This window comes from Lathyrus oleraceus, chromosome 6, assembly GCF_024323335.1.
Source record: "Lathyrus oleraceus cultivar Zhongwan6 chromosome 6, CAAS_Psat_ZW6_1.0, whole genome shotgun sequence".
Lineage (NCBI taxonomy): Eukaryota > Viridiplantae > Streptophyta > Magnoliopsida > Fabales > Fabaceae > Lathyrus > Lathyrus oleraceus.
Window position 1 is genome coordinate 17,099,784 of NC_066584.1, and position 18,044 is coordinate 17,117,827.

General features: G+C 38.3%; 1 protein-coding gene across 1 annotated transcript in view; it reads right to left on the bottom strand.

Moving 5' to 3' along the window:
• Positions 1–12,868: 12,868 nt before the first annotated feature.
• The window catches only part of LOC127097147 (amino acid transporter AVT6A), a 46,727-nt gene continuing 41,551 nt past the window's right edge, over positions 12,869–18,044 (bottom strand). The window contains exons 4-5 of the mRNA XM_051035658.1: positions 13,215–13,680; positions 12,869–13,027 (exon numbers count right to left, since the gene is read on the bottom strand). Of these exons, the coding sequence (XP_050891615.1) occupies positions 12,889–13,027; positions 13,215–13,680 (605 nt within the window). The 3' untranslated portion in view covers positions 12,869–12,888. The remainder of the gene's footprint in view (positions 13,028–13,214; positions 13,681–18,044) is intronic.

Genomic DNA, 18,044 nt, shown 5'->3' on the forward strand with positions numbered 1-18,044 from the left:
TACGCGAAAAACCGGCGGGAAAACAGGACAACAGAGCCGCCACCGTGTGTTATTTATCCCAAAAGAGGGAAAGGAAACGCTCGAAGTAAATCTGGAAAAGACATGGTCTCGCGACCAGAGAGAAAGGGTAAGGGAGTCGGTTACGCAAGGGGAAGGTATTAGCACCCCTCACGTCCGTCGTACTCGACGGGATCTGTAACACCCTTCTACCCAAACGACATATTTAAATAGATTATCAGAGTACAACATGTAGAAGAGTTTACATTTCTTACAACATAACAATTATCGCGTCACAACATAAAACATATTATTTATTTTATTAAAACTTCGCAGCGGACAACAACATTAATATTATCATTCATCATATAACAATTCATAATAATGGTTCAACATTATCTCAACAAAACATCTCAACATGTTAGTCATCATAAACAACGTAATTAATAATCAATTATCTATCGAATCCCATAACCCCGATGTCACATGACCAGAGCATTTGACTCGACTCTGTAGAATAACTCTACACTTATTCTTCAAACCTCAACAATAGCTACTCCTCTTTATCTGCACATTGCTCATCATAGATGAACATAAACACATGCAGAAGGGGTGAGAATTACATTATTAAATAATAATATAACGACAGAAATATAAACATAAATATATTTCACAGATGCTAACACAGCTCATCATAATCATCATAATCAACATATTCATGAACATCAACAAAACAACATATCAAATGCGATGCACACACCCATGCATGACTCAACACGACTCGGTATACCCATTTTGTGACCAACTACAGGATCACCACTCCCAGATTCATCACCATAGAATCCGAGTTCCCCGCAAGGAACCAAGCCTCTCAACAAGCCCGGAGTCAACAACATCATTGGAACTCAGTCCGTTCATCACTAGGCATCGGCCTTTCATGAATGCATGCACACCAAACATGCATCATAATCAACATATCAACAACATCATCATATAGTCATGTTATCATCATCATTAATAGCATGACATACAACTCAACAAAACAACAACAACATTACAACGATATCACATCGTTACATAACACATTTATAACTAAACACGTAAATTCAACATCTCATCATCATAAACACCTCATACACAATCATATAATCACTATTAATTGTTTATAATACAATTACAGCGACTTACTAAGAGTCTCGCAACTCCACGTACTCAAAAACTCACCAACATTAGCTTCTGCATTTTCCCAGTTCGCGCCGCCAACATAGGGACGCGCCGCGAACTCCTCCATTTTTCCAGGACGCGCCGCGAACGAAGGATCGCGTCGCGAACAATTAAATTCGCTTCAGTACGCGCCGCGAAGCAGGGTTCGCGCCGCGAACGATGCGTTACAGAACTCCTCTGAATCCTGCCCAGTTCGCGCCGCGAACTGGGCTTCGCGCCGCGAATCGCGCGCGAACAGAAGCCCTCTGCTGAGGAAACCAGCGCAGCTTTGCTTCTCTACTCGCCCCAACTCATACCCCACAGCTAACAACCCAATATCGACATTTAACAGTCATATATACACAACATACTTCGATTACAGTGCATATAACTCAACAAAACTCACAGATCGGAGAATTTCCCATCAAAACCCCAACTTTCCCAATCTCCCTAAAATCCCCAAAATCCATCAATAATCCAACAGATATCATGAAATTGCTCGCGTATTATCGTTTAATAAGGTTCAGACCCCTTACCTCTTTGGATTGAAGGAAGCTCTGAGCAATCTTTGGCCTTTTCCTCTTCCTTCTCTTTCTCTTCAGCGTTTCTCCCTTTCTCTGACTCTGAGGCAAAACACGTGAAAACAACCTGAGTTCTCACTTTGGCCTCTTTTATCCAATTTCCACTTTTACCCTTCCACTCTTCATATTCCATTTATTTTATTTATTTAATTATTATTAAAATCAATAACATCTATAATAATAATAATAATTCCCAATAATTCAACTTTATTTAATTAAATTAATAAAATAATATTAACTCAATTAAATAATTCTCTTATTTTAATCGGGGTGTTACAACTCTCCCCCACTAAAAGAGTTTTCGTCCTCGAAAACATACCTCAAGCAAATAGAGCCGGGTACGACTCCTTCATCTGATCTTCACGCTCCCAAGTCAAGCTCTCACCAGCTGGACCTCCCCAAACAACTTTCACTAGAGCAATCTTCTTACCTCTCAGGGTCTTCTCTTCTCGGTCATCTATCCGAATTGGCAACACCTCAACGGTCAAATTATCCCTCACCTGGATATCATCCAACTGAACAACATGCGAAGGATCCGCAATATATTTTCTCAACTGAGATACATGAAACACATCATGCAGATTAGAAAGCGACGGCGGTAAAGCTATCCGATACGCCACTTCCCCAACCCTCTTCAAAATCTGATACGGACCCACAAACCTCGGAGTAAGCTTTTTAGACTTTAAAGCTCTACCCACACCTGTCGTCGGAGTAACTCTCAAGAACACATGATCTCCCTCTTGGAACTCAAGTGCCTTTCTCCTGTTATCATGATAACTCTTCTGACGACTCTGAGAAATCTTCATTTTCTCCTGAATCATCTTAACCCTTTCAGTCGTCTGCTGCACAATCTCAGGTCCGAGTACAACACTCTCACCTGATTCATACCAACACAATGGAGTTCTACACCTCCTACCATACAATGCTTCATATGGAGCCATACCGATACTAGCATGAAAACTATTATTATAAGTAAACTCCACCAACGGCAAATAACTATCCCAAGAACCACTCTGCTCCAACACACAAGCTCTCAACAAATCCTCCAAGGATTGGATAGTTCTTTCGGTCTGACCATCAGTCTGAGGATGATAAGCTGAACTCAACCTCAACTTAGTTCCCAACGCTTTCTATAAACTTTCCCAAAATCTAGAAGTAAATCTGGGATCTCTATCAGACACAATACTGGATGGAATACCATGCAGCCTCACTATCTCCTCAATATACAACTCTGCCAACTTCTCTAAAGAGTGATTAATCTTCATCGGCAAGAAATGCGCCGACTTAGTCAATCGATCCACAATCACCCAAATAGAATCATTACCTTTCACCGTCCTCGGCAATCCCGTCACAAAATCCATGGAAATGCTATCCCACTTCCATTCAGGAATCTTCAAAGGTTGCATCATACCTGCCGATTTCTGATGTTCAATCTTTGACTTCTGACAAGTCAAACAGGCATACACAAACTTAGCAACATCTCTTTTCATACCAGCCCACCAAAACAACTTCTTCAAATCTTGATACATTTTAGTTGCACCTGGATGGATACTCAATCCACTCCTATGGCCCTCTTCAAGAATACTCTTTTTCAATTCAGACACCTCAGGAACACAAACTCTACCTTTAAATCGCAGGATGCCATTCTCATCAATCTCAAAATTACCACCATTACCCTGGTTAACCATAGTAATATGATCAACTAGAGCGACATCAACTTGCTGACCATTCCGAATATCTTCCAGAATTCCACTAGTCAACTTCAGCATACCCAACTTTACACTATCAGCGGAAACTTCACAACCCAAACTCATATCACGGAACTGTTCAATTAACTCGAGCTCCCGAACCATCATCATAGACATATGTATCAGATTCATGGTTTCGTAAGTGGCTCTGATACCACTGAAGGAGAATTGCCATCCATGACGCAGCGGAATTTAAATTTTTCTCCATTTAGTGATCCTTACGAATGGGCATGATCAGTGATAGAATCGTTACCTCTTGTGGCGATTCAAACCTTTGGTGCAGATCTCTGATAATGATCAAAACCTTTGATACAGATCCACGGGGCGATCACGAACGTTGAACGATGACAACGTCTCTACTCAGTCCACACGAACGGATTCCTTCAATCGCAGTGCTAGCTGTTATGAATGAAGGCTTTAAGTGAGAGAGAGATACGAAATTCCAACTCTTCAGTTGTGTTTTCTGTCTCAGTGAGAGTTTCAATGCTTCTACCCAAGGGGTTCTATTTATAGAACCACTTGTGTGGGCTTCAAGCCAAAAAGCCCACTTAAGTGCATTTTGGCCCATATCTCATAAAATGCCAAAATCACTTAAGTATTTGGTACCTTAACATATTTCGTATTCTACTTAAGTACACCGTACCTTACGATGTTCCTTCATTATTCTATCTCTCATCAATCCGTCCTTTGTGTGTGACCCTATAGGTTTTCGCGGCGTTGGCAATTATATTAAATCACGCATTTAACATAATAAATAGTGAGCGGTATCTAGCAACACATCACTGCTACCCAAGTCACGAAAATGTCATGTGATCTGACAAAACCTCCTGTGATAATAATTATGTGTATAATTACCCCTTTGCCCTTATGTCTATATTGAACACAAGGTATAGACCGTGTCACCCTTGCCCAGTTCAATATTGGGCCCATAGACATTTATCCTATTACGCAGGATTGGAAAATTCCATCTAGGACACTCATGTCCCTCAGCATGCTTCGTGGAGTACCCATCAACTGTCTTTATGGTTATCCAGTTACGGACAACGTTGGATCAGCAATAAAGCACTCGACTCTACATCTAGGATCCATAATGGTTTCAGGTCGAAGAGTGGTATACACTATTATCACCATGAGAATAACTTATGACACTTTGCATAACTTTCTATATAGTATTCTCATAGCGGGTCAATCCGGTATAAATATTACTCCTAATATTCATACCTATGTTTAAGACTTGATAACTCTTTATCCATGATCCATGAGATGTGATCATTAGTCTACAAACATAATAGTCTTAATGCTTTAATGTTATCCCACTTCACACTAAAGCTCGACTACGGATACTTTAAGAATAGTGTCCTTATGTTCAATGTGTTCTCATGATTAAGTCACACTTAATACATTAAACGGACTATCTATTCCAGGGACTTTATTAATCAACCATAATAAAGAAAATGCCTTTTATTATTAATAAATAATTCGATACAAGTACCAAAAGTATTGGCCTTTAGGGCTTACACCAACAATCTCCCACTAGCACTAGAGCCAATCAGGCATACCCCGTATGCCCATTGATCTAGTATGGCCATCATGCTTCTGCTGTGCAAGAGGCTTTGTCAGTGGGTCAGCAACATTGTCAAGTGTAGGTACTTTACATATTTTCGCACAACGCCTAAGTATGTGTTTGGATCGTTGGTGAGATCTAGGCTCATTAGCTTGTGCGATAACACCATTGTTATCATAATAGAGACCAATGGGATCCACAATGCTAGGGACTATGCCAAGTTTATTGATCCAAATAGCTTCCTTTGCTGCACTTAAGGCAACAATATACTCGGCCTCAGTTGTAGAATCAGCAACTACATCTTGCGTTGAACTTTTCAAGCTCACAATGCCACCATTTAAGCAAAACACATAACCAGATTGGAATCATTCATATTAAAGCGTCTCAGCACTTTGTCTATGTATGTACTCTGACTTAGGCCAAGCAGTTTTGTGATCTATCTCTATAGATTCTGATTCCTAATATATAGGCTGCTTCACCTAGGTCCTTCATAGAAAAGCATTTCCCTAACCAAGACTTTACTTGTTGCAGGGTAGGGATATCGATTCCAATGAGTAATATGTCACCTACATATAATACCAGGAATACGGTCATGCTCCCACTAACCTTCTTGTAGACACAAGGCTCATCTTCGTTCTTGATGAATCCATACAGTTTAACTGTTTCATCAAAACGAAGATTCCATAAGTAGGTCACAGGCTCATCTTGATCCATGAGTAATACATCACCTAGATCAGATATCCATATATCTCAGGTAGGTGATGTATCCTGCCTGACCTACGCTGGTCTTGTTCTACTTGAGCAGGTTGCTCTTACACAACTACTTGTGTTTCCTGCTCTAATTCCTCCATAGGTGTATCGATACTTTGTGATTCTTGAATTTCTTCAAGTTCTACTTTCCTCCCACTGATTCCTTTGGAAATAAAATCCCTTTCTAGGAAAACTCAAGTTCGAGCGACAAACACTTTGCCCTCAGAAGGATTGTAGAAATAATATCCTCTTGTTTCTTTAGGATACCCCACAAATAAGCATTTGTCAGATTTGGGCTCAAGCTTAGTTGAAATTTGTCGTTTCACATAAACTTCGCAACCCCAAATCTTCATGTAAGACATATGTGGTCTCTTACCACTCCATATCTCATATGGTGTCTTTTCAACCTTTTGGATGGAACACGGTTAAGTGTGTAAGCTGATGTCAATGGTGTATGTCCTCAAAAGGAGTTTGGAAGATTGGTGTGACTCATCATGGATCGGACCATGTCCAACAGGGTTCGATTTCTTCTCTCAGATACACCCTTCCATTGGGATGTTCCAGGAGGAGTAAGTTGGGATAGGATCCCACACTCTTTCAGATGGTCATCAAACTCTAGGATTAAATACTCATCACTTCGATCTGATCGAAGAGTTTTAATATTCTTACCTAGTTGGTTTTAACTCGTTAGGTTTCACCCTTTTGTATTAATGTTATTAATAGGTATTTCAAGATCAAGGACATATAGTCCATTGTTCATTTGTGCAGTAGCATAGAATATATCATTCAAATAAATTGAGCAATAATTGTTCTTTATTATAAATGAAAAACCAAACTTGTCCAAACAAGCAATGGAAATAATATTCCTGCTAATTGCAGGTACATAATAACAGTTCTCTAACTGAATTATTAAACCACTAGGTAAAGTCAATACAAAAGTTCCTACGGCTAAAGCAACAACCTTTGCTCCATCGCCAACTCGTAGGTCGACTTCACCTTTTTCCAAATCTCTACTCCTTTTTAGTTCCTACACATTTGTACAAATGTGAGAATTGCATCCAGTATCTAATACCCATGATGCAGAAGTAGATAAATTAATAACAAAAATACCTGAAGTTGAAGTCTCTACTCCATTCTTCTTATCTTCCAGGTACTTTGGGCAGTTCCTCTTCCAGTGTCCGGTCTTACCGCAATGGAAGCAGGTGCCTTGTTTTGCTATGCCTCCACTAGGCTTCAAAGCAGCAGTGGGTCTGGGATTGGCAACTTCCTTGCCTTTCCCCTTATCACTCTGCTTAGTGGGCCTTTTGTTCTGTCTCTTTCCATTTCCGATCATCAGAATGGACTTCCCTTTTGACTTCAGATTCTGCTCGGCAGTTCTCAACATGGCGAGCAGTTCCGGAAGAGATTTGTCCATATCAATCATATTGAAATTTAGGACAAATTGACTGAAACTATTTGGCAACGATTGCAAGATCAAATCAATTGCAAGTTCCTTTTCGAGGGGAAAACCCAATCTCTCAAGGTTTTCCACATACCCAATCATCTTGAGTACATGGGGACCTACAGGGGCTCCCTCAGCTAACTTGCTTTGAAAAAAGGCTTTTGAAACTTCAAGCCTCTCATGCCTTGCTTGCTCTTGATAGAGCAACTTCAGGTGTTCGATCATATCGAACACTGACATGTTCTCATGTTGCTTTTGCAATTCTGAGTTCATGGTAGCCAGCATGAGACAAGCAGTTTCATTGGCATCATCGACATGCTTCTTATAAGCATCTCTTTCTGCCTTAGGTGCAGAACTAGGAGGTTCCTCTTCAGGAACAGGTGTCTCCAAGACATACAACTTTTTATCATGTTTGAGGACAATCCTCAGGTTTCGGTGCCAATCTAGAAAATTTGTCCCAGACAATTTTTTCTTATCAAGGATTGATCGCAGAATGTTGTTAGAGGTGTTTGCTGTCATGGTAATCTACATAAGGATTAATGAAAATATAAGTATCATTGACATATTCAATTAGGCTTTTAATTAAATATGCTTCCACTATTTTATTCAAAACAAATGACCCTCATCATTTGATTCGGAAAATCCCGTTGGAAGATTTTCTAGTGGGTCGAGATCCATATTTCACTTCGTTCTAAGTCCGCGTAGGCAGATTACACAAAACTAGGTTATTTTAGGTAGGAACTCCTTCCAATTGTATCTCATACAACTCTCGAAAATTTCAGTTGGGTGAATAACTCCTTATTCTAATCCATCATATGGATTATTTCCAACTCTTGCTTCTAAACATATATATAATCTTATTATAATTTGTTTAGTTAAGTTTGACCCATTGTTTTAACAGTTGGATATTACAATTATCCCATCGCACCTTACTAATATATAGATCATGCACCTCGCGTAGGCGAAACCTACATTATCCATTACTAATCTTGATGAGTGTTAAAACTTGGAAAGCATAAACTTAATATTTAATTTGAGGGAATTGCAATTTTTCTGATCTCACCGGCTTGTTTATCATATAAACCGTCTCTCACATGCATCAACATACATTCACATGCATCAACATGCATACATACATAATGAAACAGTTATGGCCCCTAGCGCAATTGTTCTCCCAAGCCAATGAGAGAACCTAAGCTAACCTACAACGATCTAAGCTTCTCCAAGCAAGATCTTCAAGGTTGTCCTCCTTTGGAACTGACTTCTTTGCTTTCTTCATATCATTACATTACATGAAAGAAACTCGTTTTACATACGAGGGAGTGAGATGAGAAAAGAAGTTACATTTGGGAGATTAAGAGAGAGGCACGACACGCAGGTCGTATTTTAAAATCCAAAGCAGAATAAAGGAAAACTAAGGCCATAACCGATCACCACAAGACAATAATAAACACTTTATTATTATTATTATTATTAATTCCTTTAATTAATTAAAATCAAATTAAATTTCGATGATCGATCACACTACGCAGAGTTAGCCGGGGGTCCGCTGCCCGGTCAGCGGACAGGGGTCAAGGGGGCAGCGCCCCTTGCGGGGTCGAAGGGGAAGCGCCCCTACTCGAAAATTTTAATGAACAATTCATTTAAAATTGATGTCGTTTTTCGTATCAACACTTGATACTTCAAAGCACTTTTTCTAGCCGAACGGGTGAATTTTTTCTTGCGTTAACCGGTTAACCATATGCGTTAACCGGTTAACACTGTTTGAAAACTTTTAGAAAATTCTTTTCTGCCTTGCGTTAACTGGTTAACCATATGCGTTAACCGGTTAACACTGTTGAAAAATTTCTTGGAAAACTGTTTTCCGCCTTGCGTTAACCGGTTAACCAAATGCGTTAACCGGTTAACACTGTTTGAAAATCTCAAAAAAAATTATTTCGCATTCCGTTAACCGGTTAACCATATGCGTTAACCGGTTAACACTGTTCCAAAAAGGTTTAGAAGGCTGTATTCAGTTTCTCGTTAACCGGTTAACCCTATGCGTTAACCGATTAACACTGTTCGAAAAAGTGTTTAGAAAGCACAACTCTTGTGCAGTCAAACCCCAATCGCATAACTCTCTGACAACACAACCCTTGTGTCGTCACTAAGCATGATGCACCGATTTCAGACCGTCAAATACATCTCGATTGTTAATTCAGTATGATTGATCAACACGTCATTGCTTCACCATACTAATGTCGGATCAAGAAGCAAACGATCATTGATCGCTCAAAGGAAAACAATCATTGAGGGTTTGAATGAACGAAACGAGAACACTATATCATATATAATGTATTTTGCATCAGGATTACATATATCACATATATGTAACTTGATCGGTCTCAATTTAACCTTTGATTCATTCTGTCTTTAATCATATTATTACATAACAAAAACAAATATCAGATTCATGGTTTCGTAAGTGGCTCTGATACCACTGAAGGAGAATTGCCATCCATGACGCAGCGGAATTTAAAATTTTCTCCATTTAGTGATCCTTACGAATGGGCATGATTAGTGATAGAATCGTTACCTCTTGTGGCGATTCAAGCCTTTGGTGCAAATCTCTGATAATGATCAAAACCTTTGATACAGATCCACGGGGCGATCACGAACGTTGAACGATGACAACGTCTCTACTCAGTCCACACGAACGGATTCCTTCAATCGCAGTGCTAGCTGTTATGAATGAAGGCTTTAAGTGAGAGAGAGATACGAAATTCCAACTCTTCAGTTGTGTTTTCTGTCTCAGTGAGAGTTTCAATGCTTCTACCCAAGGGGTTCTATTTATAGAACCACTTGTGTGGGCTTCAAGCCAAAAAGCCCACTTAAGTGCATTTTGGCCCATATCTCATAAAATGCCAAAATCACTTAAGTATTTGGTACCTTACCATATTTCGTATTCTACTTAAGTACACCGTACCTTACGATGTTCCTTAATTATTCTATCTCTCATCAATCCGTCCTTTGTGTGTGACCCTATAGGTTTTCGCGGCGTTGGCAATTATATTAAATCACGCATTTAACATAATAAACAGTGAGCGGTATCTAGCAACACATCACTGCTACCCAAGTCACGAAAATATCATGTGATCTGACAAAACCTCCTGTGATAATAATTATGTGTATAATTACCCCTTTGCCCTTATGTCTATATTGAACACAAGGTATAGACCGTGTCACCCTTGTCCAGTTCAATATTGGGCCCATAGACATTTATCCTATTACGCAGGATTGGAAAATTCCATCTAGGACACTCATGTCCCTCAGCATGCTTCGTGGAGTACCCATCAACTGTCTTTATGGTTATCCAGTTACGGACAACGTTGGATCAGCAATAAAGCACTCGACTCTACATCTAGGATCCATAGTGGTTTCAGGTCGAAGAGTGGTATACACTATTATCACCATGAGAATAACTTATGACACTTTGCATAACTTTCTATATAGTATTCTCATAGCGGGTCAATCCAGTATAAATATTACTCCTAATATTCATACCTATGTTTAAGACTTGATAACTCTTTATCCATGATCCATGAGATGTGATCATCAGTCTACAAACATAATAGTCTTAATGCTTTAATGTTATCCCACTTCACACTAAAGCTCGACTACGGATATTTTAAGAATAGTGTCCTTATGTTCAATATGTTCTCATGATTAAGTCACACTTAATACATCAAACGGACTATCTATTCCAGGGACTTTATTAATCAACCATAATAAAGAAAATGTCTTTTATTATTAATAAATAATTCGATACAAGTACCAAAAGTATTGGCCTCTAGGGCTTACACCAACAATATATTATGGCAAGGAGTTACAATTATTGAATAGGTGGTCGTTAAAAGGAAATTATAAGGGGGGAAAGACGTTATTGACATGAGAATTTATGAAGGATGTGAAGAGTCATAAAAAGGGGAGAAGGAAACCTATATGATGAGGATACATATGAAAGAGAAATTTCATAAGTTTTCTTATCCATAAACAACTTCTATATTTACACCTAAATATAAGGATAAGACAAAAGGTGCACCCGTTTTCTTATCCATAAACAACTTATATATTTACACCTAAATATAAGGATAAGACAAAAGGTGCACCAATAGGGGGTTAGTCTAGTCAAAATGATTTTTCACTTTAGTGTTTATCATCTTTTTTTGAGCATGCCCACTCTTTAAGTACCCATCGAATTCCACAAGAAAATCAATTACCCCAACAATTTTATTCTCGGTCATTACAACCGCGATGGGAAATTCTTCCAAAACCCTAGTTGTAACATACAGAAGGAAGTGGTTGTGGGAAAGAAATGGTGAAGGTTGGAGGAGGGGAAATCGAAGGATTGAAAGAGATATAACTAAGTGCAATTCTTTTGAACAACTTACAAAAGAAAGCAACTTACAGAAGAACAAAATTAGATGAACCTTCTTCAAGATAATGTTATAAAAGAAATCAACTTATAGAAGAAAGCAACTTCTTTGAACTTGTTTGAACATTGGCCATGTTAATATTCATACATAAAACATTTCGATTTATTTACCAATAGACAAATTGCTCAAGTGATGGATAATTTCCCCAATATGCTCGTAGGCATGGGTTTAAACCCTGCTTAGACAGAAATGACCTAAATGACGTCGTTTGAGGACATACAAGACTACATTGACATTTTTAAAAAGGATCAAAATGAATTCTGAGATAAAATTAAGGGACTAAAAATGATATTTTGTCTAATTAGTCACTTAATCCTTTACCATTGCTACAAAACTTCCCAAACCAAAATGATTTTTTTATATTTATGCATGAATATTTTGAAAATGTCACTTATGCTAAAAGAGATGGTCAATGTAGATTTCATGTTCTATAAGAGTTGCTTGATCAGTGTGTTGAAAGATCATTCCATCACCCTTTTGGGGTGGAAACGGTGACTCAACTAACTTGAAATAGTTGAGCAAAAGGTTAAATGAGTTAAATGTTCAAGGTCAAGTCTTTTCAAAGATGTAAATTTATACTAACATTAACCATTGACAATTTGTGATTCAAAAATAATTCCATCGTCCTTCTTGACCTTATATAGGGAAAATAGTTGATTTAATCAAGCCAAACATGTTCAAACTCATGCATGAGTCATCCCACTACTATATTGTTCAATGTTTCTTACAAGTCCACTGTGGGAAGACATTGTCAACTAGAAGATCATAGTGTATATATCTTTTTAGAATGGTTGGGTATAACGATATAGTCATGCTCATAGTGATGTCATAGTTGGATGATGTTAAACCTATACATATTGAAGACTTTGATACCGATGAATGATAATATAGTAGACTTAACTAAATACTATTTAAAATATATATGATCAAAATCAAAATTTGTTCGGCAAATGATATTTGATGAGAGAGAAATAGTATTTACGAGTATGAGAATGATGATTACTTATAAACTAAGCCATTTCTAACAACTCTATAAATATAGTAACTTTCTCAAATAACAAACTTAATTATTAATTCTTAACAAGAAAAACTTAAACTCATATAATCTATGGCATCAATCCTGATAATATTAGGCTTCATGTGATGTTGTTTTGTTACCAAAAGTATACAAGTTACTACATATGGCTATAATGCTACACGAGACAGCCAAAACTATAATTAACAAAGATAATAACTTGTCTTTTTTTGTTGCAACCCCACGTTTGTCCCTGTCAAATGGTAACCACAAAATTAAATTTTCACAGAGACTCGAATATAGATATTGAACATTTACGCGACATTAATATTGATATATTGACATCGATAATAATTTAAAAATAAATAAATTAAAAGTAATCACAAATATCGATGTTATATGAGTATCTGAAACTGACACGAAACGAGGTGAGAACTTACTTTAGAGCAATGGCGGCTGGAAAAATGTAACCAGCAGAGAGTGCAGTAGTAGCACCTGTGAATTGGAAAGCATACCAAATACTAGGAACATAATTAGCTCCAACAAAAACAAAAGCCATGAGAATTATTGTGACAAAAAAGAATCTCTTGTTGTCAAAGGCAAGTGGAATTGCATGGGGAAACAAAAGACCATCTAGGTTAAGTCTAAGTGAGAAAAAGACAATTGGGAATACAAGAATAAGGTGAATTCCATAGCTCACTCTAACTACATCATTAAGAAATGTACTATAACGAACTCCAAGATCTCCATCAAAATTCGCAAGTACATCATCTTGTATTTTGTCTCCAAATAATAATATTCCGAAAAGACTTGTTGCTATGTACGCAGATGTGCATAGTATAAGTGATGTTCGAACTATTGCATTCATATGAGAAGGTTCTTTGAGTTCATTCTCTATAGGATGCACTGCAATTATATAGATGGTGTCAGTATCCGATACAGACATAATTTTTCAGAAATATTGATGGTACAGAGTTTTGTACTTGTTGAAATATTAAACTTGATTTGGGCCTAATTTTATTATTTGATTTTAGACTTAGTTATTTGGGCTTAGTTTATATTGGATAATGTTTCTAGAAAAATCTTGTAGTATTTAGAGTATCTAGATATTTCTTAAGATTGTAATATTCTCTAGAATACTCTTTGAATATCTAGAGTTGAGAACTCTCTAGAATTAGTGTGTCTAGAGTTCTCCTTAAAGTACTATAAATAGAGATGCAATCCAACACTTTTGAATCAAGCAAAAATACAAAGTTCTCTCTTCCATAAATAATTCTCCTACCTTCCAAGTTTTTATTCAACCCTCTAATATTCCCACACACTTTTCCTAAACACAAAAGGGTCTATTTCCAACAAAGTGGCATCAGAGCTTCAAGGTCCTAAAAAAAATGGCGAATGGAGGTTTCCCTTTTCAAATGCCGATGCTCACAAAGAACAACTATGACAATTGGAGTATCAAGATGAAGGCGCTACTAGGAGCTCAAGATGTGTGGGATATCGTTGAGAAAGGCTTCAATGAGCAAGATGAAGCCTCGCTAAGCCAAGGGGTAAAGGAGACATTGAGGGAGTCAAGAAAGAGAGACAAGAAAGCTATCTTCCTCATTTATCAATCGGTGGATGAAGATACATTTGAGAAGATCTCCAACGCAACGACGGCCAAAGAAGCATGGGACAAACTTCAAACATGCAACAAAGGAGTGGAACAGGTGAAAAAGATTCGTCTTCAAACTCTTAGAGGTGATTTTGAACGTTTATTTATGGAAGAGTCCGAGTCAATTTCTGATTATTTTTCTCGAGTATTAGCCGTAGTCAATCAACTTAAAAGAAATGGTGAAGATGTTGATGAGGTAAAAGTCATGGAGAAAATACTTCGCACTTTAAATCCAAGTTTTGACTTCATTGTTACCAACATTGAAGAAAACAAGGATTTAAAGACCATGACTATTGAGCAACTCATGGGTTCCTTACAAGCATACGAAGAAAAACAAAAGAGAAAAATTAAACAAAAGGAGGCTATGGAGCAACTACTACAACTCAACATAAAGGAAGCAAATTATGCGAATTACAAGAGCCAAAGAGGACGAGGTCGTGGCCAAGATCGTGGGCGTGGACGAGGACATGGAGGAGAAGGAAGAGGTAGTTACAACAACTACTCTAACAATGGAGAAAGAAGTTGGAATCCACAAGCAACAAGAGGTCGTGGAAGAGGAAATTCATGGTCGAGGTGTGACAAATCACAAATCAAGTGCTTCAACTGCAACAAGATCGGTCACTATGCATCTGAGTGTAGACTCTCGAAGAAAGTTGTGGAGAAAGCTAACTTTGTAGAAGAAAAAGGCAGAGAAGAAGAAACTTTGTTGCTCGCGTGCCAAAACCAAGTTGAAGAGAAAAGAAACAAATGGTACCTCGACACCGGCGCAAGCAATCACATGTGTGGCGATCGAAGCATGTTCGTAGAGATCAATGAAGCGACAACTGGCAATGTCTCATTTGGAGATGACTCAAAGATACCGGTCAAAGGCAAAGGTAAAATTCTTATACGCTTAAAGAATGGGAGTCATCAATTCATATCCAATGTCTATTATGTTCCTAACATGAAGAATAATATTTTGAGCTTGGGACAATTATTAGAGAAAGGCTATGACATCCACTTGAAAGAACATAGTCTTTTCTTAAGAGATTGTAGACATAACTTGATTGCTAAGGTGCCTATGTCAAATAATAGAATGTTCCTCTTGAACATTCAAAATGATGTTGCAAAGTGTCTCAAGACTTGCTATACCGACTCTTCGTGGCTATGGCATCTACGATTCGGACATCTCAACTTCGATAGTCTAAAATGTTTGTCAAAGAAGGAAATGGTGAGAGGCTTGCCTAGTATAAACCACCCAGACCAACTATGTGAAGGATGTCTAGTTGGGAAGCAATTTCGGAAAAGCTTTCCAAAGGAATCAACGTCAAGAGCGACAAAACCGCTAGAGCTCATACACACTGATGTCTGTGGACCAATCAATCCAAACTCTTTTGGTAAGAGTAAATACTTTCTCCTCTTTATTGATGATTATTCTAGAAAAACCTGGGTTTATTTCTTGAAGGAGAAGTCAGAAGTGTTTGAAAACTTCAAGAAGTTCAAAGCCCTTGTGGAGAAAGAAAGTGGTCTTTCCATTAAGGCCATGATATCTGACCGAGGAGGAGAGTTCATTTCAAATGAGTTCCAAAAATATTGTGAAGACCATGGAATCCGCCGCCCACTAACAGTGCCAAGATCACCACAACAAAATGGAGTAGCAGAGAGAAAGAATCGGACCATACTTAACATGGTGCGAAGCATGCTTAAGAGCAAGAAGATGCCGAGAGAGTTTTGGGCCGAAGCAGTGGCATGTGCGGTTTATCTGACAAATCGTTCCCCAACAAGAAGCGTGCATGAGAAGACACCACAAGAAGCGTGGAGTGGAAGGAAGCCTGGGATCTCTCACCTCAAAGTGTTTGGAAGCATTGCCTATACTCACGTTCCTGATGAAAGGAGAACAAAGCTCGATGATAAAAGTGAGAAGTATGTATTCGTCGGTTACGACTCAAGCTCCAAAGGGTACAAGCTCTATAATCCAAATAGTGGAAAGATCGTCATAAGTCGTGACGTGGAGTTCGAAGAAGAAGATTGTTGGGATTGGAGTCTTCAAGAAGACAGGTACGATTTTCTTCCTTACTTTGAAGAAGAAGACGAAACGGAACAACCAATGATAGAAGAAAATATTACACCACCGGCCTCACCGACACCAAGGTTGGATGAAACAAGCTCAAGTGAGAGGACACCACGACTAAGGAGTATTGAAGAGCTTTATGAGGTAACCGAAAACATAAATGACATTAACCTTTTTTGCCTTTTGGATAATTGCGAGCCTCTAAGCTATCAAGAAGCAGTTGAAAATGTAAAGTGGAGAGACGCCATGGAAGAAGAAATCAAGTCAATCACGAAGAATGATACATGGGAACTTACTACACTTCCACAAGGACACAAAGCAATTGGAGTAAGATGGGTGTACAAGGCAAAGAAGAATGCAAAAGGAGACGTGGAGAGATACAAAGCAAGATTGGTGGCGAAAGGATATAGTCAAAGACAAGGAATTGACTATGATGAGGTATTTGCCCCCGTTGCTCGTCTTGAAACTATTAGACTGATCATTTCTTTGGCAGCCCAAAATGAATGGAAGATCTATCAAATGGATGTGAAGTCGGCCTTCTTGAATGGTTTTCTCGAAGAAGAAGTTTATATCGAGCAACCACAAGGCTATGAAGTAAAAGGGCAAGAAGAAAAAGTCTTGAAGTTGAAGAAGGCATTGTACGGACTCAAGCAAGCACCGAGAGCTTGGAATGTTCGAATCGACAAGTACTTTCAAGACAAGAACTTCATCAAGTGTCCATATGAGCATGCACTCTATATTAAAGCGCAAAGTGGAGATATTTTGATTGTGTGCTTATATGTTGATGACTTGATCTTCACAGGGAACAATTTAAGCATGTTCGAAGAGTTCAAGAAAGACATGTCAAATGAATTTGAGATGACAGACATGGGGCTCATGGCATATTATCTCGGCATCGAAGTAAAGCAAGAAGACAAAGGAATTTTTATCACCCAAGAAGGTTATGCCAAATAAGTCCTTAAGAAGTTCAAGATGGATGATGCCAATCCAGTTGGCACCCCGATGGAATGTGGAAGCAAGTTGAGTAAGCATGAAAATGGAGAGTTTGTTGATCCAACTCTTTACAAAAGTTTGGTTGGAAGTCTGCGTTACTTGACAAGTACAAGGCCGGATATTCTCTATGTTGTAGGAGTCGTAAGTCGCTACATGGAAGCTCCAACAACAACTCACTTCAAGGCGGCAAAAAGAATCCTTCGATACATCAAAGGTACAACAAATTTTGGCTTGCACTATTACTCTTCTAACAATTATGAGATTATTGGCTATAGTGATAGTGATTGGAGTGGAGACTTGGATGATAGAAAGAGCACTACTGGTTTTGTGTTCTTTATGGGAGATACTGCTTTCACTTGGATGTCAAAGAAGCAACCTATCGTCACACTGTCGACTTGTGAAGCTGAGTATGTTGCCGCCACATCATGTGTTTGTCATGCAGTTTGGCTAAGAAATTTGTTGAAAGAATTAAAAGTGCCACAAGAAGATCCTGTCGAAATATGTGTTGACAATAAATCAGCACTTGCTTTGGCAAAGAATCCTGTATTTCATGAAAGAAGTAAGCACATCGACACT